This window comes from Peromyscus maniculatus, chromosome 7 (assembly GCF_049852395.1).
Source record: "Peromyscus maniculatus bairdii isolate BWxNUB_F1_BW_parent chromosome 7, HU_Pman_BW_mat_3.1, whole genome shotgun sequence".
Classification (NCBI taxonomy): domain Eukaryota; kingdom Metazoa; phylum Chordata; class Mammalia; order Rodentia; family Cricetidae; genus Peromyscus; species Peromyscus maniculatus.
The window spans coordinates 51,400,589-51,423,666 of record NC_134858.1 but is presented as its reverse complement, the minus strand read 5'-3'; the positions used below and the strand labels follow the sequence as shown (position 1 = coordinate 51,423,666).

Here is a 23,078-nt window from a genome sequence, read left to right as displayed (position 1 = left end):
GGGCTTACTGAAGATATTTCATTGTCTGTGAGGGCCGAACGCCGCTTATGCAATTCAATTAGCATTTCTCAAGAAGCCACCGGCTGGTCTCTCTGAGGCCCAAACAAGGGAAGGAGAAATAGCCTTGGCTCGAGGTCCCACCTTTTATTTGCTCGCTCACGGAAGCCACAAGTTCATCCTTTTGACAAACTAACTTCCGAGTGAGGAGAGAAACTGAGGCAAACGCTGTAGAAGTTGGCCGGGTTCCTGCCACCCCGGTGTTGACTGTACCCTCCACACCCTGTGAGGTTCTGACTATTCCCACCAGCACCTAGAGACAGCAACCTCAGAGTCCTAGCAATAAACCTCAGCTTACGTCCACAACATCATTTAGAGTCACTCCATTTGTTCTGTTTTAAGGGAAACATAATTTCCTTTCTCCTCAGAATGCTACCCTTCTCTGGAGAGGCAGGGAACAGGCGATCTAGAGCAAGGCTCTCTCAACAGGACAGGTCAGAGTGTCCCTTGGCTTAGGGGACACTGAGGGTGACTGCTTTGAACCTCGTTCTCCTTTGCCCTCACTGTCGTGGGGCCTGGCATTAAGGAGAGAGGCGGCTTCTGTCAGGCTCACATACAGAGAACCGCACCGCTGCTGGGCACGTGTGCATCTGTAACCCCAGTACCCTGGAGGCTGGGGAAGGAAGATTGTCACGTGTTTGAGGCTAGACTGGTCTACACAGTAAGATCCTATCTTAAAAACAAACTCAACCAAGCCTCCCCGTCCCCCAAACAAAACACACATAGATCCTTCCATCAGCCATCCCTGGACCCAAGATTTGATACATCTCCTGGCTAGTCCTTTTCCACGTGTCCTGAGCCATTGAGAAATGGGGATAAGGCAGACGGTCAGCCTCTAAGCCTACCTAGCACATGGAATGCAGCCAAGACATGCTTCAAAAAGCGGCTCAGCCGACAGTGTGCCTGCTGTGAACGCCTGGCACCCCGAGTTTGACCCTCAGGACCTCCGTAAGGGTGGAAGGAGAAAGCCAACTCCGTACAGTGGTCCTCTGGCCACCGACACGCATGTCATGGCCTGCACATGCCCCTCCTCCACATCATGCGCAGACACAAAGATAATGAGTAAAAACAGAAGATCAGTTCTTCATGACTGCCCAGCAGATTTGCCCAGAGCCGTCTGCTCGTGCTGTACATCTGGTGTAGGGACCCAGTTACATCTGACACAGCATGGCGCGTCTCACGGAAGAGAACTCTATCACGTTCGCAGGGTGTTCTTTCCACCTCTTGATTTTCCCCTTTAAAACTGGCGGGAATGAAGAAAACATGCTTGGCCCTAGTTTAGGGGTCACAGACATTTCTAATTACTCAAGTCCCAGTTATTTTCCATGGCCACATTTCTGTGACAATACCAGAAAATAACACTGTCATAATCATATTACAGTTGGTTTGATTCCCATTAAGAACATCTGTGAAAGAAAGAGGCTGCGTTTTTGTAACACGGCACCCTGAGGTGTGCTCTCTGCCCCTGCTCCTCGGCTAGCCCCCTGTGGGTGTTTGCTACACTCAGACCTACCTGTGAGGCAGATGCCCTTGGTGCTGTTGCACAGGTCCACCATCACTCGGATCTGAGAAGACACAAGGTGACCATTAGCAAGCAGCAGGCAGCTCGCTTGGAAGATGTCTTCCATTCAGACAAGCAGAAAGCAGCTAGGAAAACCCACCACGTAAATTCAGGCCAGTACCCACATGTCTGAGGGAAACAGTTAACTAAGGAACGCCGGGAGCGGAGAACTAGTCTTCCCCAGGGAAGAGCACACCAGCTGGTTAGCCAATTCCAAATGGTCAGCCCTAGAAACATGCATGCAAGTAGCGGTGTACAGACTGAGCAGGGTGTATTTATGTATTTAAGAATATATATGCAGGGGCTGGAGAGATGGCGCAGGGGTGAAGAGCACTGGCTGCTCTTCCAGAGGACCCGGGTTCAATTCCCAGCACCCACATGGCAGCTCACAACTATCTGTAACTCTGGTTCCAGGGGATCTGACACCCTCACACAGACATACATGCAGATAAAACACCAATGTACAAAAACATTCTAATAAATAAATTATTTTTTAAAAAAGTATATATATATAGGCATATACATACAGGTGTGTAACAACAATTGATGAAAAGAAAAGCCATGAATTTGAAAGAGAGCAAGAGGGGTTGATGGGAGGCTTAGGATGAGGAAATGGAAGGGAGAAATTATGTAATTATATTATACTGTCAAGAACAAACAAATGAAAAAACAAAAAACTGAAGAGCAGGCATGGTGGTACAGGCCATCAATCCCAGCTATTCCAGAAGCTGAGGCAAGAGGATGACAAATTCATGGCTTTGTTTGGGCTACAGAGTGAGTTCAAGGCCAGTTTTGTCAACATATGAGACCCTGTATCTAAAGTTACAGCGTGAGGGATACAGCCCAGTGGTAGAGTACTTGCCCAGGGTGCGTGAAACCCTACAGTCAGTCCTTAGTATAGCAGCACACTGCTAAGAAACATTTTTCAAAGACCCCTGTATATCTGATATGAGTTCTTATCTAGAGAATTCCCTGGATTTCCTTCAGCGAGTCTTTACTATGGTAACGATCAGACTCCAATGTCTGAAAGGGTTGACATGTGGGCTTAGTGGTCAGGTGACCAGGTCAGCAAGCACTGATGAGGTATTTAACCTTTCAACAAGCTAGTAATCCACAAAATAACCTGCCTTGAGGGTTGAGCTAACTCAGTCCCTGGCACATGGAAATACTCACTTCTGGTTGGCTGTGTTCCTCGGACCACCGGACCACTGCCTGTCATGTCACAATCACTACCACAGGGGGTGAGCTGGTTGTCTGCCCCTCCACGCACTGCTCGCCTGTCCTTCTGCACTGCTCACCAGAACCACATCCGACCTCAGATCCACAGGTTGATATATTAAAGCGTAAATGATAAAACGCAGAGTACTGGCTGGCATTAGAACAGTGGTGCACAGACAAAAGCTTTTGTATAATTCTCCACTGATGAGTTTAAGATATACTCCTTTCGTTTTTCTAGAACATGTCTGGACACGGAACAGCAACATCAAAATTCACACGAGATGGAGTTCGAGGACCAGGGTGGAAGAATCTGCATTAAGTTTAATATGTCATTTAATTTTTTTTTTAGCTGATTGCTCTTTCATTAAAATTGCTTTTTAAAAAAAGATAATGTTTTGGGTTGGAGAGAAGGCTCGATGGTCAAATGTCCTTGCAAGGACTGGAGTTCAGTCCCCCACACCCATGTCCAGCGGCTTGCAATTGCCTGCAGTCCAGCTCCTGCGCATCCAAAATCCTCTTTTGCCTCTGCAGGCATCTGAACTCAGGTGCACATATGCACACAGACACATACAGATACACATAATTAAAGTTAAAAAAAAAAACCTTTACAAAAAGATTATGTTAGCCAGGTGGTGGTGGCCCATGCCTTCAATCCCAGTACTTGGGAGGCACAGGTAAAGGGATCTCTGTGAGTGTGAGGCCAGCCTGACTCACAGAGTGAGTTCCAGGACAGCCAGGGCTACACAAAGAAACCCCGTCTGGAAAAACAAAACAAAATGAAACAAAAAGGCCTTGAAGAAAAGGTGACTTAGTTTCTCATGTGGGACAGGTCCGTTCGTTAGGGGAGCCAGAGGGAAACTCATCCTGAGTGTGTGTGCCAACAACAGTGGTTGATTGCTGCAGAAAGAGGTTTGCGAGCTACTGAATGTACACCACACACCTACACAAATGTAGAAAAACTTAACTGTGCAAGAAATACAAGTAGTGGGTCTCCATATCTGAGATTCTGCACCCATAAATTTAGCCAACCACAGGCTGAAAAGGCTGTCATTCTCTGAATAGCTCACTACGACTGTGTGCACAGCACTTATCCTGTGTTGGATATTATAAGCAATCTAGAGGTGATTTAAAGTAGGCAAGATGTGCCTAGGTTACATTAAAACACTACATGATTTTATATAAGGGATTTGAGCACCCTAGGAATTTGATATCTAAGAGGGGTCCTAGAATGTATCCCCTGTGGATGCTGGTGTGCGTGTGTGTGTGTGTGTGTGTGTGTGTGTGTGTGTGTGTGTGTGTGCGCGCGCGCGCGCGCGCGCAGCGCGCGCGCGCGCGCGCGTGTGTGACATGTTTCACCCTAGGTTAAGGTCTGGAAACTAACCAATACCTTGTAAATGCCTCAGGTACCTCCTCCACCCAACAAACTCTCTGAACGGACTCATATTGGGCCGTGTTTGTTTCTAACAGTGCCACGGGCTGTTCAAGGGCACACAACCTTTTTTTTTTTTTTTGCGGGGTGGGGGTGGGGAAATGAGGCTCCGCTGCAGGCCCACTGGACTCTAGTATGGCTTTGATAATTATCTTAACATGACCAGACCCCCCACCCCCACCCTGCAAAAAAAAAAATGGATTCACTGCACTTTAGTTATTTTCGTAAATGAATGTAATCAGTTACACCATGACAAAATTTATTGTCTTTAAAAAACATCTAATTGCCCATTGAGAGGTCCAGAGAAGACTACAATGGTTCATTTGTTGCCTGGGGGATCACAGCAGAGGCGGTGGTTTGCAAGACGGAGCATCAATAGGGAAAATGAGTCTTTCTTCCTGCTCCTCATTACCGGTCTGGGACAGGCACAGCTAGGAACCGCGGGGAGGGAGTTTTCATTTCCTGACCTGTTAGCTTCGTTTATACGCTGAGTGTCACTTTACGTGTTTCATAGGAACTTCTCAGAAATATTCTCCTAATAAACGTAGGCTCCGTAAGACTGTATTGAAGTGAAACATTCTTCATGACAATGTGTGGCCATAAAGCCAGGAGTGATTTCCCCCCACCCTGTCACCATGATTAGGAATTTGGGTGAAGATTTTAAAAATTAAGAATCAAAAGTCACAAAACCTAGACTGTCAAATTAAAAAGTCACACTGGTATGGAGGGCTTCTTGGGTTTCGATCTGGGACTTGAGGGTGTCGAAATAGAAGAGGTCTTGGAAGGCACTTCCTGGGGATGTAGGCAGCCTCTATCTACAGTACATCCCATCCCTCCTGCCCATCTCTGTCACACTCCTCATTGCTCTGTGCCAGTCATACTGTCTTACCACAACTTTTGGTTGGCCCCACCGAAGGCTCTGTCAGCCTTGCCCTAACTCCTAGGTGAAGGGACCCACTCCTGTGGCCTTACCTGGCTTTTGTTTTATCTTGGTAGCACTTACTATTACCCAGGGCTACTTATAGATGAAGTTAGTCATCACGTGCTCCGGGCAGGAAAGTGTACAAGGATTTCCGGATTGTAATGCTCGTTGAAACCTGGTTTTGTAGTAAGATGAGGCAAACAACTTTAATAAGACAGGTCATCAATGTGAGACCTGTTATATTAAAGAGCAGTGTGGTGGATCGGAATATACTTTCTGGAAACATAGCTTTGGCACACTGTTAAGTAAGAAAAGCAAAGAGCAGCCCAAGCCATGCAGTATGGCAATGGGTCCCATCAGGGTATCTCTGAAGTTCTCCCATGCATGCCTTCTCTTTACTCAGTGGAATATTGTTCAAATGCCAGTTGTGGGGCTGGAGATGTAGCTCAGCTGGCAGAGTGCTTGCCCACCATGCAGGAGCCCTGGCTTCCGTGCCCAGAACTGTACAAAACCAGACTGGAGCAGGTCCCTAATCCCAACAGCTTGGACTACATTAGATTCTGTTCCAATCCCAAAATAAAAAGTCAATAAACATAACTTAGTCCTACACTTCTTAGACAACGGACACTCTTTATGACTGTCCCTAATTAATGGCGTCAATTGCTATTATGAGCATGTAAACGACCCCACTAGAAAAGCTTCCAGCATCAAATACGTAGCCTGCCATTAACTCAGACTCTTGGGGCTGGAGACAAAAGGCTACATGAACACAGTGTTTCTTACTGGAGGTTCAAAGCACAGATGTTGAAAGACTACCTAGAAGTCTGAAGTTGTGGTCAGATTTTCTGGATGCAGCCAAGAAGGGCAGGCTCTTCCATGTGGCCACTGTGTGAAGAAAATTTGCAATCCCAATGGGAACATGCAGCTTGTCTTTCTTTAAAAAAAAATTTAAAGATACCCAGGCCAGCCACCTGCAGCCACCTAACGGAAACTCAGGCCTTCCTCTCCAAACCTAGCCTTAGAAACAAAAATACAATACCAAACAGAAATACAAAGTCCTCGGCAGCAGAGTCGATGAGGTTAAATGAAGCAGCTGAAAGCAGCTGTAGATAAGTCAGCCTAAAGAGCTCCTTGCTTTCCAAGAGAGTATGTGGTTCTGTGTAGAGGAACACACCTGTAATTCCAGCATGTGGGGGGCCGAGGAAAGAGGATCACAAGCTGAGTTCCAGGACAGCTTAGGGGGTGGGGCACACACACACACACACACATACACACACACACACACACACACACACACACACACACACACACACAACAAAGAGAGAAAGAGAGAGAGAGAGAGACACTACTGATGGACATGAAAAAGTCAGAATACTTTTTTTGTATGTTTTAAAACTGTGATGAAGTGTAAAACAGACTTTGTGCAATTTTTTTTTAGTATAAAGTCTCTTAGCTTGTGAACTGTCTTTCATATTCATAGAAAGTTCTTAAAATTCTAATTTGATCTGATGGAGCTGGCCTGAGGCTCAACAGTGCAACTCTGGGGTCTAGGTCCCAGCTGGTGCTAAGTCCTAGGCCTGTAAGAAAGTCAGGGGGGCCCCGGCATTAGGTGTTTGTCAGCTCAAGTGAGCCTCTCCTAGTCACCTTCTGCAAGCCCAGGGCAATGGCTCCTGTCATTCATTCTCCTTGGGACTGAACCCAGATGAATCCTCCTCCTTCTGATCTAGCAGCATCTCTGTAGCTAGCTATTAGCTCACTTCATCACCGGTACTCAGCTCCTCAGCCAGGCTCTCACTGTTAGGGACCGGTGTCCACATGACCAGCACTGGAATAGCAGTGCGTTCGTACTAGGAATTCGGGAAATACTTGCTCAACTGGGGAAGGAACATGTTCCTCAACCACTTATACCATGCTTTCCTAACTGGCAGTGACATTGGTGTTACTGGGGCTCAAAAAGCCACACCCTAAAGCATGGTCTTTTACCAGCATTGAGAACGTTATTTCTTTATGAATGGCAGGGTCCTGGTCTAGTACCCAGGCTGGTCTTGAGTTCACAATCTTCCTGTCTCAGTCTCCGGGTCCTGTGCTACCACGCCTGCTTGAGAACTCTGAAGCAGGAGAACTTGGAAACCGTTAGAAGCTGCCTCTGAAAGAAGGCTTCTCTAACCAAAAGGGACGCAAAAGGGAAGCTGGTATAGGAAGACAGTAAAGTAGTTATTTTAATTGCATTCCATATGTTCAACATCTCAGTGGTGGGACATCCGCCTGGTGTGTGCAAGGCCTGATTCAAGCACAAGTTCTATGACAACACAGTCTCTCCCCACACCTAAAAATCCCGAGGGTCACTGAGTGTGAGCCATCAAGAAGCTCAAGAATTAGGGGCCTTTGCTGGCATGGAAGGAAGAAAAAAAAATAATTCAAGTAGAAATGGCAAAAAAAAAATTCCCAAAACAAATGTAAACTGTAAATCTGTACATCCAACATGATTAATAAACACCAAACATAAAAATCGTGAAGAGAACACCAAAGTGAGCCATGATAAAATTCCTTAAAACATTCGATGAACTCTTAAAGCAATGTGGAGGGCAAGGACACATTTCATCTGGAGGAGCAAGCTGGAGAGCAACCTACTTCTCATAGGAAAGTGCGTGTGAGGGTCCAGTGGGGTCACATGGCTAGAGGATAGAAAGAAAACCCTTTTCTTGTGTTCAGGTCTGGTTTGTTGTTGGTGCAACTGTCCAGGGGATGCTTGCTTCACAAGCACCCTGCCACCAAGCACACACACACACACACACACACACACACACACACACACACACACACATCTCGATATAGAATTCTTACTCAAAGCGGTTTTGTAAAATGAAGGAGAAGGAACTATTGAGAAAAACAACGTAAGACAGAAACGTAAACTTAAAGGCAGAACATTGAAGAAGAGAGAACTGGAACTAAACTTATTTTCCTTTTAAGGAGACAAAATTAATAAAAGGAGTGGGCATATAGTGAGGGACACCTCTGGTCCTTGCGTGGAGTATATATAGAATTGAATCCTTCTTGGGTTAGATATTTCAGAGGCCGAACGACATGCTGAAGGTCCCTCACTGAACCAGGTCGTCAGGGCTAACACAGTCCCAGTGCTTGCGTTCTTAGTGGAGATGAAGGTTTGGGTCACACGGAAGTCTGTCTTTTAATGTTTAGACTTTTGTGTGGTGTGTGCTGGGAATTGAACCTGGGGCATATGCATGTCAATCAAGTCCACTTCCACTGAGATAATTTTGGGATCTGTAAAGATCTTTCCCATGGAAAAAACAGAGTTCTCCTTTCCCTGATTATTTTCTTGTGCACCTTTCCCTTTCTGTCAGGTCACATTCAGTCTGCAAGCACAGCCAGTATCCTCCCACTCCCGAGCGAGGCACGCCTTTGCACATCTTCATTTGTCTTTGACGCCTGCCGACTCCTAACCAGATCTGGAGCAGTGACTCCTTTTCCTTCTGTGTCATTAGTCACAAAGCTCAGTACACTCTTTTCTCTTAATATTTATAGAATGCCTCAGATTTTCCTCTCCACTCTAATGCCACCATCCTGACCACACGTGAGTCTTTTCTTGCCTACATCAATGTAAGAACTCACTAGCCTTCTTCTTGGTTTGCACTCATTCACACATCTCATGCCAGAGCATCTCTCTTCCTGGGAAGGCATCTTCCTTATGGCTTCCTTCCATAAAGGGGCTACCATGGCTCCCAATTGCTCAACGGCTCCATTCTCGACTTTTTTTTTTTTTTTTTTTTTGAACTGAGGATCGAACCAAGGCAAGTGCTCTACCACTGAGCTAAATCCCCAAACCCATTCTCAACTTCTTAAAAGTGGAAATTCCAAGTTTCCTCTCACCTAGCGGGCTGACCTTGATTCCCTTTCTCCAGCTGACAGTCTCCTATTTAGGAAGGTCCGGTTGGTCTCCTTGTCTCTCGCACAACTGCCATTCCAGCCAGACACTCAAGTCACTATTTGCACTTGGAACACTTTGCCCTCTGGCTTGACCGGGTTTATAAAACTGCTCTCCCATGTCAGCAGTGATTTCTTTCAGTATTAGGGAATAAACTCAGGGCTCTGCGCACACTAATGATTATTCTGTTCCTAGCTACATGCCCAACCTCTGAGTCCCTCTCTTCCTGGTGGGCCCCATTCTCATCTCACAACTATAAAAGATTTCCTTTCAGAGGTCTCAATGTTCTCAAAAGGGAGAGGGTATTTTTTTCCCCTTCTAATGAGTGAGATTCTAGATGGCACCCATCACCTGCCGAGTTACTGAAAACCAACCAACCAACCAACAAATGGAGTGTTGAGTGTTTTGCAGCCCCTGCTCAGCATGATCCCTTGGGCACAGTCACCCACAACTGACTCCTAGGCCTCTACAGTTCTTAGCTAGAGTCGAGGAAGAGCTCCCAAAGTTCTCAGAAGTTCTGCAAACACACGGAACTTTCTGAGTGGCAAATGAAGAGATTACTGTATTGCATTTGGAACAAACTTTACAAATTGCATTTTGAATGTTCTTCAGCTGGTCTTTTTGTTTTATCTCTACCTTTCAGTAAAGGAAATTGTGTCCTGAACTTTAGTTAAACTAGAAGCAAATTATATCTATTTAAGACAGCGAGCTGTTAAAACTCAAAGATCTACATAAAAGCAACTAATGAGCTTGAAAAAAAATGCTCTTTTTGTGGAAGAATCACAACCTAAAAGCTTCAGATTGTGTCACACAAGTGACCTTTAGTCTGCCGATAAAATGCATGTAAATTAAGCTTGAATGTCAACTAGATTTAGCCAGCGATTCTTTTTTGATGGTGATGGGGGTGGGGTGAGGCATGAGGAATGCAGAAGGAAAATATGTCTTAGACTTCAAAAAAAATTTTTTTTAACCCCATAAGTGTGTTCTTTCAACGACTTGTTCTGGCGACTCCCACCTTGGTAACCAATCGTATCCTGGGGTACACAAGACCCTCAAGAAAGTTGTGCTCCTTTTCCAGAAGTACTTTTTGCTCTGTCTTCTCTTCAGGAAAGCATGACATTTTGTTTGTTTGTTTGTTTGTTTTGAACGCCACTAACGGGAATCAGCAGAAGTTAACAGGGCTTTCAGAGGTGTCCCACCTGTCACTGTGGCATACAGAGGGGTGGGGAGCCAGGAAGTCCTGCACCTTGATGAAGTCTAGTTAATTATGATTTCTTTACTTGCTTATTTTTGGTGGTGCTGAGGATGGACCCTGGGCCTTGTGCTTGCCTGCTAGGCCAACACTCTACTGTTTAGTTATACCCCTGGGCCTGTGATGTTTCACTGACATGAAGAGTTAGGTCATTTTGATGGCAATCTAAGCTTCTAGAGGTCACACAGTTTCCTCAAGTAGCAGCTGCTAAAAATACCGCCGAGTACAGATATCTGGAATGCTGAAGGAATTTGGGAGCAAACAGTAAACCCAGAGCTTGGGGCAAGAGGGTTCACAATTACACAACACAATGGCTAATTTTCAGTCTCCTGCCGCCCAGTTATTATGTTGAAGCATCGTGGTAGCATTGGGAAGTGATAGGAGCCGTGGGTGCCGTGGACTCGCTGGACAGGAAGTAATGCAGTGGGAACACCAAAGCCAAGTCTTCAGGAGTGAGCTTGACGTCTTCTGAAAATAAAACAGTGTTTTGTTTTGTTTCAGAAAGAATCTCACTATGTAGCCCTGGCTGTCTTAGAGTTCTCTATGTAGACCAGACTGATCTTGAACTCTCAGAGTTCTGCCTCTTGAGTGATGGGATTAAAGGTGTGCATCGCCACATCCAGCGGGGATAGAGAATGAGGCCTCAGAACACTTGCTTCCTTCTACCGTCTGTAGAGGGTGTCAGCCATGAACTGGAAAATGGTCTTCCAGACACTGAGTATGCTTTCACCTATAACCTAGACTTTCCCGCAACTTGGGGCTGTGAGAAGTCAGTTTCTGTTGCTTAAAGGTGGCCAGTCTCTGGTATTTTGTTACAGGAGCCTCAGCAGACTGAGACAGTGCCTCGTTTTTGCTTGTTTGTGGTCCTGGGAATTGAATTGAACATAGGGCTTTTCATATGCTTGGCATGAGCTCTAACACTGGATTTCATTCCCTGCCCAGGATTTTAAAATAGCAACAATGACTACTTACTGAAGGCCTGACTGTGACAGCAGGCACTCTTCTTATATTATCTTCAAAATCCCTAGAAATCCCACGAGACAGGCATTACAGAGGAGGAAACTGGGTCTCGGAGAAGTCAAAAATGCCCAAGGTCACCCAGTTACCCAGCCAAGAGTCCATTTGACTTCCATGGCCACTGTGTTCACTCTTATATATTTCAGGGACCATTCAGGCATATAATTCAGATGGGGACCTAATAGTGAAAGAAGGATGCTGTACTGCTTAAATTAAGGACAGGTACATGGGGGCTGACGTCAAAGCAGGGAGCCTAAGCCCATCACAGAGAGATCCTGGGACAATGTCACTGGGAGGATCTGTGGGCTGAGAACCCACCCAGAAAGAGTCCTTCATCAAGCACCCCCAGCCTGTGACCTAGTGCATTGTGTGGTTTCAGGGGGGCTGATCTGTGAGCATTTTTTTGGGGGTGGGCTTATGTGGCTTTGAGTTCCAAGACAAAAATCCATGCATTCTCAGCATGATCACAGTGACTGTTAAGGAACAGCAGGGAAATGGTGGGTAAAGGCGGGAGCGGAGAATCCAGAAGGCACCATCCTGCTCCTGTTGTAGGGCTCAACAGGCTTATTCCTCCTGCCTCTGCTGCTTTGGCTGGAAAGAGATTAGACCAACCTGAGGTAGGCTTTATTAACTTCATTATAATAGCTCTGTGGGAACAGATCCACGTAGCTTCCCGCCGTTCATCTGGTCAACACTATTTTCCTATTCTCATGGCTCCAGATGCCCAGTCCTGACCCACTGTTTCTTCCATGTGTCCTCAGAGGATCAAGACAATTTCATACAGCTGTCCCACAGATGCTGACAGAAGACCTCCTGCCACCAAATCCACAGATGCCCAAGTTTCTTGTGGCACAGAATTTGCATCTAAGATGTGCGTAACCTTCTATATACTTGAAACCACGTCTAGGTGACTAGTGACAAGGGAAAAATTCTACACACATTTAATACAGAGCCAATTATTTTCAGCCAGGTATGGTGACACATGCCAGTGACACCAGCCCTTCAGAGGCAGAAGCAGGTGGATCATGAAGCTCAAGGTTGGGTTGGAAACCCGAGTTGTTACAGGAGACCTGTCACAAATAATAATAATAATAATAATAATAATAATAATAATAATAATCAAGGCCGGGGAGATGACTCAGTGGTGAGTGATGGCTGAGTGAAGGTGAGACCCTTGGTTTTGGATCCTCAGCACCTATAAAAAGCTGGGCATAGCAGTGTGTCTGTAACCCCAGCATGGTGCGGGGCAGGGCCAGTGTTGGCCAGAGGATGCCTGAGGCCTGCTGGCCAGTCAGTTTAGTCAAAACAGCTAGCTTCTGGCTCAGGGAGAGACCCGTCTTCAAAGGGACAGGAGTTGGGTGAGTTACAGAGAAACATGCTTGACAGCCTTCTCTGGCTTCCACGTATGTGCATATGCATTTACACATGCATGTGAGTGCAATATGTGCTTGCACACACACAGTAAGTTGGACAGCAACTGAGGCGGAGAAAGAGAATGTACCAACCTGAAGTGTTTCCTTAGTGTGCATGCAAAGTTAGGTGTTTGTGAAGAAGGGTCTAAACTGGAGTGAAGGGGTCAGCTCCCTCCTGTCTTCCTCAACAAGCCAGCATTGTCTGAGATACAACCACATTTCTGAGGGTGTTCAAAGTACTGAGACCACCAGACAAGATCCTAGCAGAGACGTCATGTCAAGTTCTCACTCCACCGTTAACACCTAGGACGGCTGCTGACATCCACACTACCACATAGTGCCAGATGTGCTCTGAGAACGCTGCCCTGGATCCCAAGCGGAAATGAGCTCGTGAGGCCACAAGGAAGGATCCAGGTCTGCATGTGGCTTTCTCTTTTGGCTACTCTCTTTTCTGTGCTCTTCTGTAATAGGCTGATCTCCTACAGGGTCCATTCCACATGACAGGAGCTCCTGAGGTATCTGCTATCCCCTCCAATTGAACAGAGCAGCATTTGAAGAGAGCATACATTTGGGGTTGGTGGAGGTTTAGGCTCTGTCTCAGTCTTTACCGATTTTGATTTGGGAGTCCGGTAGCTTGGCTCAGCCTACAGGCTCCCGCTCCAGAGAGCAGTCACACCCTCACAGCGGTTCTGTCTTGCATTCAGGGAACAATGCTGATTTAGCAGCTTGGGCTCACCAACCCCAGCACATCTCACAGTATTCATGGGGTCAGCAAACTTCAGTGAAGCTACACCGGGAAATGTTAGGTTCTAGGGAGTCTGACGCCTTCTGATGACCTCTGTGGGAACCTGCACTCATGTGCACATAAAACCTACACACACACACACACACACACACACACACACACACACACACACACACACACACACCAATACATAAGTAAATAAATACAAATAGATCAAATAGAAATACAACTCAAACCAAAGAAAATGTCAAAAATCACTTCTACCTCAACCATAACAACAACATATTAGTGGTTACTCCCAAGTGTTCAGAATCAGGCTTGCAAAATACAAGGTTGTGACCTAGCTAAATAAAAAAAGTTTGTTCAAAACCACCCAAGACACAACTGTTGCATACTCCTTGTCTGGATGTCCTAAGATGGCCTCAGGCAATGTGAATGCTGTTTAGTCAAAGTTGTGCCAACCAACTATTTTTTCTTTCTTCTTCTCTTCTCTCTGCTGTCAATATTTAAAAGATGAGATATTTCATAAGAAAAGTCAGATGTTTTTACTTCTTCTGAAAAAAAAATTAAGAGTAGGCTCTGGTTCTTGTGCAGACATCAATGAAAACATACACAGTATGCTTCATTCAGAGCGTATGCTGTAGTGTGAATGAGTTCCCCAAAGTCACGCATTGGAAACCTGACCTTCAAATTCATATGTTACTAGTATTTCAGTGTGAGGACTTAGGGAGGTGACTGGGATTAAATGAAGTCATGAGGGGGAGGTCTCCTGTGACTGCATTAGCATCATTATAATAGAGAGACCTGAGCTAACAAAACTGTGTCTGCCTTGTGGTACGCATCAGGAGAGTCCTCCGGATCCAGTACCATGTTCTTAGACTGCTCAGCTTTCAGAACTATGAGTCAAATAAAACCTTTACATTTACAAACTACCTGATAGCGAGTTTTTTGTTATAGCAGCAGACACTGAACTAAGAACCCTGGGTTGTCACAGCTGCATGCTCAACTTCAGCAGCCACGTCACCTGTGGTAGGCGGGCCTTTTTACTCACAGTAAGAAGAGAGTAATTTTGCCAGGTGGTGGTGGCCCACGCCTTTAGTCCCAGCATTCGGGAGGCAGAGACAGTGGATATCTGTGAGTTTGAGGCTAGCCTGGTTTATAATGAAAGTTCCAAACCAGCCATGGCTACATAAAGAAACCCTGTCTCAAAAACAAAAACAACAACAACAACAACAACAACAAAAAACCCAAAAAACAAAAAACAAACACCCCCAAACCAGGGTAATTCAGTAAAAAACTGAAAAGAAAAAGCTAAGTAACAGTGAAAAGATTATGCTTTCCATCTATAAGCTGCTTTTTGTTTGTTTTTTCATTTATTTTACTTTCTTAGGTACAGGCTACTACAATACATACTTTCTTCCACTTTGTTTCCTTCATTCCGAATGTGTCCTGGGGACCAGTTCAAGCGCACAGAGAATTTCCTCCTTCTTCCCGGTGGTCTAGGGTCAGTGACTAGACTTACAGAAGTCGGGCTGACTGACGATCATGGCCATCACAGCCCTTTGTTTTCATGGGCTCTGCAGCGAGTGACTGAGAACACATCACTCGTGGCCGTGACAGTCTCCTACGCAAGACAAACCCCCAAGAATGTGACTGTAGGGAAAGGGGGAAACGTAGTCTCCGTTTTTCTAGACTTGCCAAACTGATTTCCACATGCTGCACCGTTTTTGCACGCTAAGAGCGGAGCAAGAGCCTGGCTATTTCCCGCCAGCCTCCCTGGCTCAGTGTGGCGTCAAACTTTTATCTTCTAGTCATGGCAAAAGATGGAACTTATATTTTAGGGTAGTCGCAATTTGCATTTTTAAATGAAAATATCTAGGGTCGGAAAGACGGCTCAGTGGTGAAGAGCACCTGCTGTTCTTGCAGAGGACCCAGGTTTGAGTCCCCGCACTCACACGGCAACATACAGCCGTCCACAGCTCCAGTTCTAGGGGAGCCAATGCCCTCTTCTGACCTTCTGGGTACCAGGCATGCACATGGTACATAGACATCCATGTGAGCAAAGTACTCATACACATTACCCAAAACAAATCAATCTTTTATAAAAAAAAAAAAAAAATGAATGGTTTCTCCCCACATGGTGAAGAGACATTTGTGGGGGAAACTTAAATGCTTTAAGCAGAGATAGGAGAAAAAGGGAAAGAGGAGATAATGGCTGAGGCGGGTGGGTTACCAAATTTAAGGATGTATGAAAAAGCCTTATGCAAACAGTACTTCATATGCTAATCCAGAATATAATGGAAAAACTTTAAATAGGAGTATCATGCATGGGCAGACAATGCTTTCCCCAAGACACACATTGTTAAATGAACATCTCAGTGCTGGTTATGGGATACTTCTATTTATTAGTCAAGGAGGCCCCAGAGGCACCCAACACAACACAGACTATTGCTATTGTTCTTAGTTTCCCACCACCACTAGATGACAAGACCCTGTTGCTGAAGATATCAAATGCTTTGGTTTGAGGACACAGAAATCAATTTTTTTGAACTAATCTGGCAACATCCTACCTGCTGGCCAGCTTTCACAGTGCTGGGGACACTGGAGGGAAAAAAGCCATCTATTCACTGTCTTACCCAGCACCAGACCCTGCACACTACAATATCAACCTGGCAGGCAGGAGGTGACCACTGCTACACCGGTGGTGTGGACATCGTGGAGACAACCAGCTGCTTTCTGACTGAACTTAAGATGTGCTAAAAGAAAGGGAGTCATGTCTAATACTGTAAACTTGGCCAAAGGCCCCTGACCAGGGAGGTCGTGAATCTACTATTGTTGTTTTGCTAATCAGACATGTTGTCAAGTTGCCTTCTAAATACATATGTTTATATCCATAGTTTAGTGTTGCTTTCAATCCTGGTCAGGTAAGTTTCTTTAAAATAAAAAAATATCTTGATATGTATAGGTATTTCTTCTGTATATATGTCTGTGCACCGTGTACATGCCATGCCCACAGAGTCCAGAAAAGGTCACTGGATCCCCTGGAATTGGAGTTCAGGGCTAGCCTATATCATGGTAAAAACCCGTCTAAAGCAACAGCCTGGAGCAGGCCTTACATTCTATCACATGCCCTTCGTAGTATCTGGAAGGTGTTTAATCATCTTTGTCTTCCTTGAAAACCCATTTGGATTTACTTAAAAATAGAAACGGCGACTTTCTTGCTAGAGAGGTGCCCAAACTCAAATGATATCTTAGGTGTGGGAGTGTGCCTGGTCCTCGGGGCTAACAATTGCTGTGGAGACATATTCACTCTCAAATGATATCTTAGGTGTGGGAGTGTGCCTGGTACCCAGGGCTAACAATTGCTGTGGAGAGATATTCACTCTCAAATGATATCTTAGGTGTGGGAGTGTGCTTGGTACCCGGGATTAACGATTGCTGTGGAGATATATTCACCGTGCATTGCAGGGTTTCTACCCGACTTTGATTTTGTTATTAAAGTTCCTCTGGATGCTGTAGATTCGTGGTCAGAAAAGATGGCAGAGCAGAGCTGCCCGAGTGTCAGTCAGGGTAAGATATGAAAAGAGAGGAGGGAGGGCAGGAGAGGGGTGTGGAGAGATGGGGAGGGGTGTGGAGAGATGGGGAGGGGTGTGGAGAGACGGGGAGGGGTGTGGAGAGAGGGGGAGGGGTGTGGAGAGAGAGGGGAGGGGAGGGGTCGGATCAATTCTGCTGGGAGAGAAGAAGAGGATTACAAAAGATTGTAGGGAAGGAAACAACTGAGGCAGTGTGCCCTACAGGAAGGGAGGGGTAGGTCCAAAGCTGCCCTCCTTCCCATGGCTTCCAGATCCCTAGCCCCCTTTCTGGCCAGGTTGGGTGCTCCCTGGCCGTGTTTGGGGCTCCTAGACTTTGCCCACTGTCCTACTCAATAGTTTTCCAACAAAGCATTCACTTGCTTTTAATTTTTTTAATATGCTTGTCTGCACCAAATTAACTGTACTTCAGTAATAATTGCTCATTTTTTCCCCCAACAAAGTCATTTAGAACTACCAACCATAATGCGCCGGTTAGAACTCCCCTACTAAGGGAGGTACTTTTTGTTTTAGCCAAAAGCGCAGAAACAAACCACAAGGAAGCTCATCTTGGATAAAGAGAGCACTCTGGAAGGTTGTTTGAAATGCTGACATTAATCTGGTCGAGCTTGATTCTTGGGTCTTAGATCTCCCATACAGAGTCTCAGAGTGAGGCTCTGGGGTGGTCGATGGATCTGACACTCATTCAAGATCTGATGCTATAGCAAAAGGCCAGGGGTGGGTGGGTAGATGTGTCTACCTCCATGATTTATTCTAGATCCTTCTCTGAATGTTTCTGCTTGAGGTGCCCAGTGATGGCTTTTTTTTTTTTTAAATTAAATTGCTTTTTTGTGTGGTTAAATTTTCTGTTCTAAGAAAAGCAAAAAGCAAAGAAAAAAAGTGAGGATGAGAAGTGTATTATTATAATAAAGAGGAAAAAAAGGCATTTAGCAGTGAAATTGGTTCCTTTGTGTAAAGAAAGGCCTGATGGGAACTGGACGAGCTTAACCGAGCTAGCTGACCATCCTTAGGAACTCCTGTCAATCTCCTGTCTGCTAGTAAGTGAACTCTCCATCCCAGGCCACACCTCAGACTGATCCACTTGGAATAACATCTAGGGTGGATTGTAGCATCATTATTTTCAGGTTTCTCCAATGACTCTGGTGCTCTAGGACTGCCTTCCTCAAAATGTGGCCCTCAGACCTGCAGTACTGGCATTGGTGGACACTTGCAGCCATGCAGAATCTCATACCTTAGAGCATCTGAATCAAAACCTGCACCCCACAACATCCCCAAGACACTGATGGGCACAACAGAGTCACAGCGTTCTTAGAGTACGGCACCTGGATGCTTACATGCATGGTGACGGAGAAAGGGAAATAACAAGGGAGGACCATGACTGTCCCTAGACATGGTGGAGGAGAGGGAGGTTTATTGTAGACATGTGGGAGAGCATGGCCAGAGGCAGGGACATCTGGGAGAGTCCAGAGTGACCTGACCAGACTGAGCTGTGCAAAGTAAGGAGCTGGCCCACAGGAAGAGGGGAGAGGAGCCAGACACTGACCAAGAGGGGTGGCCTGTGCCAAGAGACTGACCAAGGTGAGTAAAGGGTAGACCAAAAGAGCCAGGTAACCAAAATGGCTGGATTATATAGGAAGGGAGAGCTGGGGGAGGGGCAGCCCTGGGGCTGGAGAGTTCAGGGTAGGGGGTGGGGTATGCCAGCCAGGAGGACCCTGTAACAGGTAAGGAATGAAGGATACAGGGAGACCCTGGCGGCCAGGCCAGCATCGGCTTTGAGCCGTTAGTGTGCACCTCAGCCATTTGTTCTGGGTTTGAGACCTGACACACGAGAGAGTTGCAGTGTTCTTAGGGGACACTTGCATGAGGGGATCACTTATCAGGGAGATGGGTGCCTTTTGGTCTTGCTGCGCCTCCTTCAGTGACTGGAAAGGGTCACAACAGGTGCACTTTCAATGTGAGGCGGTGGGTGCTGATCTATAGATGTCCTAGCTGTAGTCTCCGAGCTAATCTGTAAGATCAGCAGGTGGCTGCGTGGCCAGGTCCCCTGCACTGAATTCTAGCTTTCCGACATGAAAATGAGCTCATTCTCTCATGTCAGTAACTGAATAGGCTGCAATTTGGATCCAAACCTTCTACCTTAAAAGCAGGATTAAAGATATAAAGTGTTGATGCTCAGATGGATTTCTCTTTGAAGGTTTTTTTTTTAACCTCTTAAAATGCAGAGTGGAGAGCCAAGAGAATGCTCTAGAATTCCCTAATGAGTCCTCTCCATCTTACAGAGGTTGTATTTTTTGAAATTTTTGCTTAGGCATAGATTTTTTTAGTGTTTACATGAGTAAAAAAAGTGAAGCCAGAAATGGAGAGCTTGAACTTTCTCAAACTATGGATTTGAAGTGTGTGGTATTTGTAGTTTTAAAAGCATTTAAGCTCACACACAGTATTTGAAAGCTTCTCCGAGAACAGCAAATGTTTAAAGTAGACTTCTCGTCACATACATAAGATTCCTAGGTATGGACTTGGAGTGACAATTGAAAATTGTCTAATTATAAAGTGAAAGCAGCCCATAGCTGCTGCAGTGAATCAGAGGGGACCAGGAAGTGGAAGGGGGGAATGTGATCTCAATGCCCCTGCTGGAGAACCACTGGGTTCAAACCCACAAAAGCAGAACCCCTGGAAACTGGAATAAAGATAGTGTTGTTTTCTTTAACGGCCTTTCTTCTAGAGAGGTGTCTCCTAAATCTCAGGAAGCGAATATGCAGTAGGATAGCTTAGAAAATGCAGAGGTTTGGGGGTGTTGTGGCCCTTGCCTGCAATCCCGCACCCAAGTGGTTGGAAGATCTGGAGTCCAAGGTCATCCTTGGCTACACAGCCAGTTGAAGGCCATCCTGGGTTACATGAAACTGTTTTAGGAAGGGAGACGGAAGGAAGGAAGGAAGGAAGCGGGGAGAGAGGGAGGAAGGGCAGGAGGGTGCTTAAAAGAAAAAAGATTAATGCTGGAACCTTCCCTGGATGCACACGGTTGCCAGTAGTTCGGGCTTTCCACTCTTGTGAGCTTGTGTGGGAAGCAGCCCAGGCCCCACGTGAAGAACCTCAGCTTTGTCAGTGCGTAGTCACATGCTAATAAAAGTTACACTACATCAGTTTCTCCCATTTGGAACAGCTTGAGAGCCAGGAATGATTTTCAGCATCTAGGTGGGCAGTTTGGTTGCCATCTCACGGGGATGAGTCGAGGCCAGATTAAAAAACCTAACCACTAGATTGTGCCAAGCAAAGGGATCCTTGTTGAAGAAAAGTCACTTTGTTTTCGGAGACTGCCACAGGGAGCTGCAGCTGTGGGTCAGTTCACACCTAGAAAATTTCTGTCAAAAGTTGGGAAAGGCGGCCCACGCCCTTCATTTACCTGCAGACTCAAAAGATGTCAGAAGTGAAGACCTGCCCTGCCCCGTCCCAGAAGACGAAGAGATTGATCTCAAAAGAGTTAAACAACTTGCCAGGATGACTTCCCTAGCCACACTATACCCGGGGTTCTCTCCACGACCTTGTCCCTGGCCACGGGATCCTAGTTCCCATCACCTCCTGCTGCCCTGACCGACGGGGGGCGCCACCGAGACGAGCCCCTGCCTACCGGCACCATGGAGTAGGTCATCATCATCATCATGTCCTGGCTCTCGGCGCGGAGGTGTGGCGCAGGCTCTGCGCTGTGGCTGCGCTTGTTGCGCGCTGCGCTCGCAGGGTCCTGGGGTGATTCGGGGACCCGACCCGGTGCGCGACTCAATTCGGCCAGAAAGGCGCGTAGGGCGCTGTCTTCGCGCTGCTCCCGGCCGCGTTGCGCCTCCAGCGCCCGCAGCGCCTCGCTCAGCCCGCGCCACTGGCACAGCACGAACACGGTGCCCGCGGCGTTCAGCGCCGACAGCAGCGCTACGGCCACCAGGGCGCCGCGCAGCCCCCAGCCCGCCGCCCCTTGGCCCCGCTCTACGGCTCGGGTCATGTCTGCGCGCTCGGGCTGTGCAATGCAGGGCGGCACCGGGCCTCCTCCCTCACTGGCAGGTTTTATAGCCTCGCGCAAGCCGTGGGCTGTTGGCAGAGCAGTGAGTCAAGCTGCCTTTAGACCCGTCTGGCAAAGCGGGTTGCGGACAGTAGTCGTGGCGCCCCAGCAGCCCAGAGGGACAGGCGGGCAGCAAGGGGGTGAGCAGCCAGTGGAGACAAGTGCGGAGGAGGGGCGACCGAGCAAATGACAAACAGGCCTCCCCTCTTTTTCTTGATGTCCTGCCCGTGGGCATTTGCCAGGACCCAGACAGGCATAGTCAGGGTCAGACTGAGGAGGAGGGCAGGAATTCTTACAGCCTGAGAAGTTTCTAGATTCCACCCGCTTCTCTCTCCAGTCCTCTGGAGAAAACCATAAGCATGCCCAAACGCACGTGTCACTGTTCCTGGGAGGTCTGCTGCTTGGGCCCCGGCCCAGGCTGCCCATTGCCCATCCTCAAGGCCATCGTGTGGCCACAAAAGACCCTAAGAGATCTTTCCCAGGACAGGGACAGTGAGAGACAGGAGGATGGTTGGCTTTAGAAGGGTAAAAGGCCACCCATCGGAACCAGAAAAGCAGGGATCATACTAAAGACAGCTTGTAGGACTAAGCTAAGACTTTCCCGTGAGAGCCCAACATGAGAGGCAGCAGAGTGCTGAGGAAAAAGATTTTGGAGACCTGGTTCTAAAGCCAGCAGCCAATGCCAGACATCCGGGAGTGATGTGGTTTTCTCACCCTCCACCCCCTATTCCCACCCCCCAGTGCTGAAGATCAAAGCCAGGGTTTTGCAATTGCTACGCAAGAGCCCTGCTTCTGAGCCACATTAGGAGTTCACTACATCGGTCAGGCTGGTTTTGAACTCCTGGGGGGAAGAGCAGTAGGACACTAAGACGTGGGAGGTGGGGCCGGAAGGGAACAAGGGAGCGTTGTAACTGCCCCTGAAGCCATTGCAATCCACCTTTTACTGTTAGCCTCCCTGAAACAGGGGAGACTATGGAGATGAGACCACATTTATTTTCAGGGAGAGCCATGGCAAAGCCTCTGAGAAAACACAAGACAACTGAAGCTCCATCTTTACCACAGCCCTGAGTCCATCTTTAGATGCCCAGGCTTCAATAGGAACTCTGACCGAATTGAGCGCTCTTAGAAGAGCGGCCACACAAGATGGCGATGGGAAAGCAGGATGTGATACCTGGGAGGGAAAGACGACGATATCCATGACTCTGTCCAGTCCCTCCCAACACGAACATACTATCACCTGTCGGAAGAACTGTGGTGTATCCATCCCTTCTTTTCTAACCTATGCTGGGATTGGGGCTCAGCACTCTCAGGCTCTCTGCTTAATTCAGGAACCACTTACTGAGCCTTTTCTGTGTGCCAGTCTCTGGGACGGACTTTGAAGACACAGGAAGTGAGCAAGGCAAGCTGTGCCAGCAGTGGGGACACCATGGTGACTTCTGAGCATTTCTTTAACCTAACAATGTTCATTACAGCTATTGTAGGCCACCTGTCACCAATACCACCAGCAACACAATATAAGGCTCCCCAGGTCAGGTGACATATTTGTTGGACCTTGTCCTTCCCATCAGGTAAGATGGTCAGAATGGGTATTTGATAACTATCTGTGTGATGAGCGAATGAATGAATGAATGAATGAGAGAAAGGTTTGTGAATGACATTTCTTTTTTTTTCTTCTTTCTTTTTTTTCCTTTTATTTTATTTTACAATACCATTCAGTTTTATATATCAGCCACGGGTTCCCCTGTTCTCCCCCCTCCTACTCCCTTCCCTTACCCCCAGGCCACCCCCCATTCCCACCTCCTCCAGGGCAAAGCCTCCCCCGAGGACTGCGATCAACCTGGTAGACTCAGTCCAGGCAGGTCCAGTCCCCTCCTCCCAGACTGAGCC

The 23,078-nt window shown here is 46.9% G+C and overlaps 1 protein-coding gene across 1 annotated transcript in view; it reads right to left on the bottom strand.

Moving 5' to 3' along the window:
- Gldn (gliomedin) overlaps nucleotides 1–21,220 on the bottom strand; it is a 40,925-nt gene extending 19,705 nt beyond the window's left edge. Inside the window, exons 1-2 of the mRNA XM_006971585.4 lie at nucleotides 20,772–21,220; nucleotides 1,571–1,622 (exon numbers count right to left, since the gene is read on the bottom strand). Of these exons, the coding sequence (XP_006971647.2) occupies nucleotides 1,571–1,622; nucleotides 20,772–21,134 (415 nt within the window). The 5' untranslated portion in view covers nucleotides 21,135–21,220. The remainder of the gene's footprint in view (nucleotides 1–1,570; nucleotides 1,623–20,771) is intronic.
- Nucleotides 21,221–23,078: the final 1,858 nt, after the last annotated feature.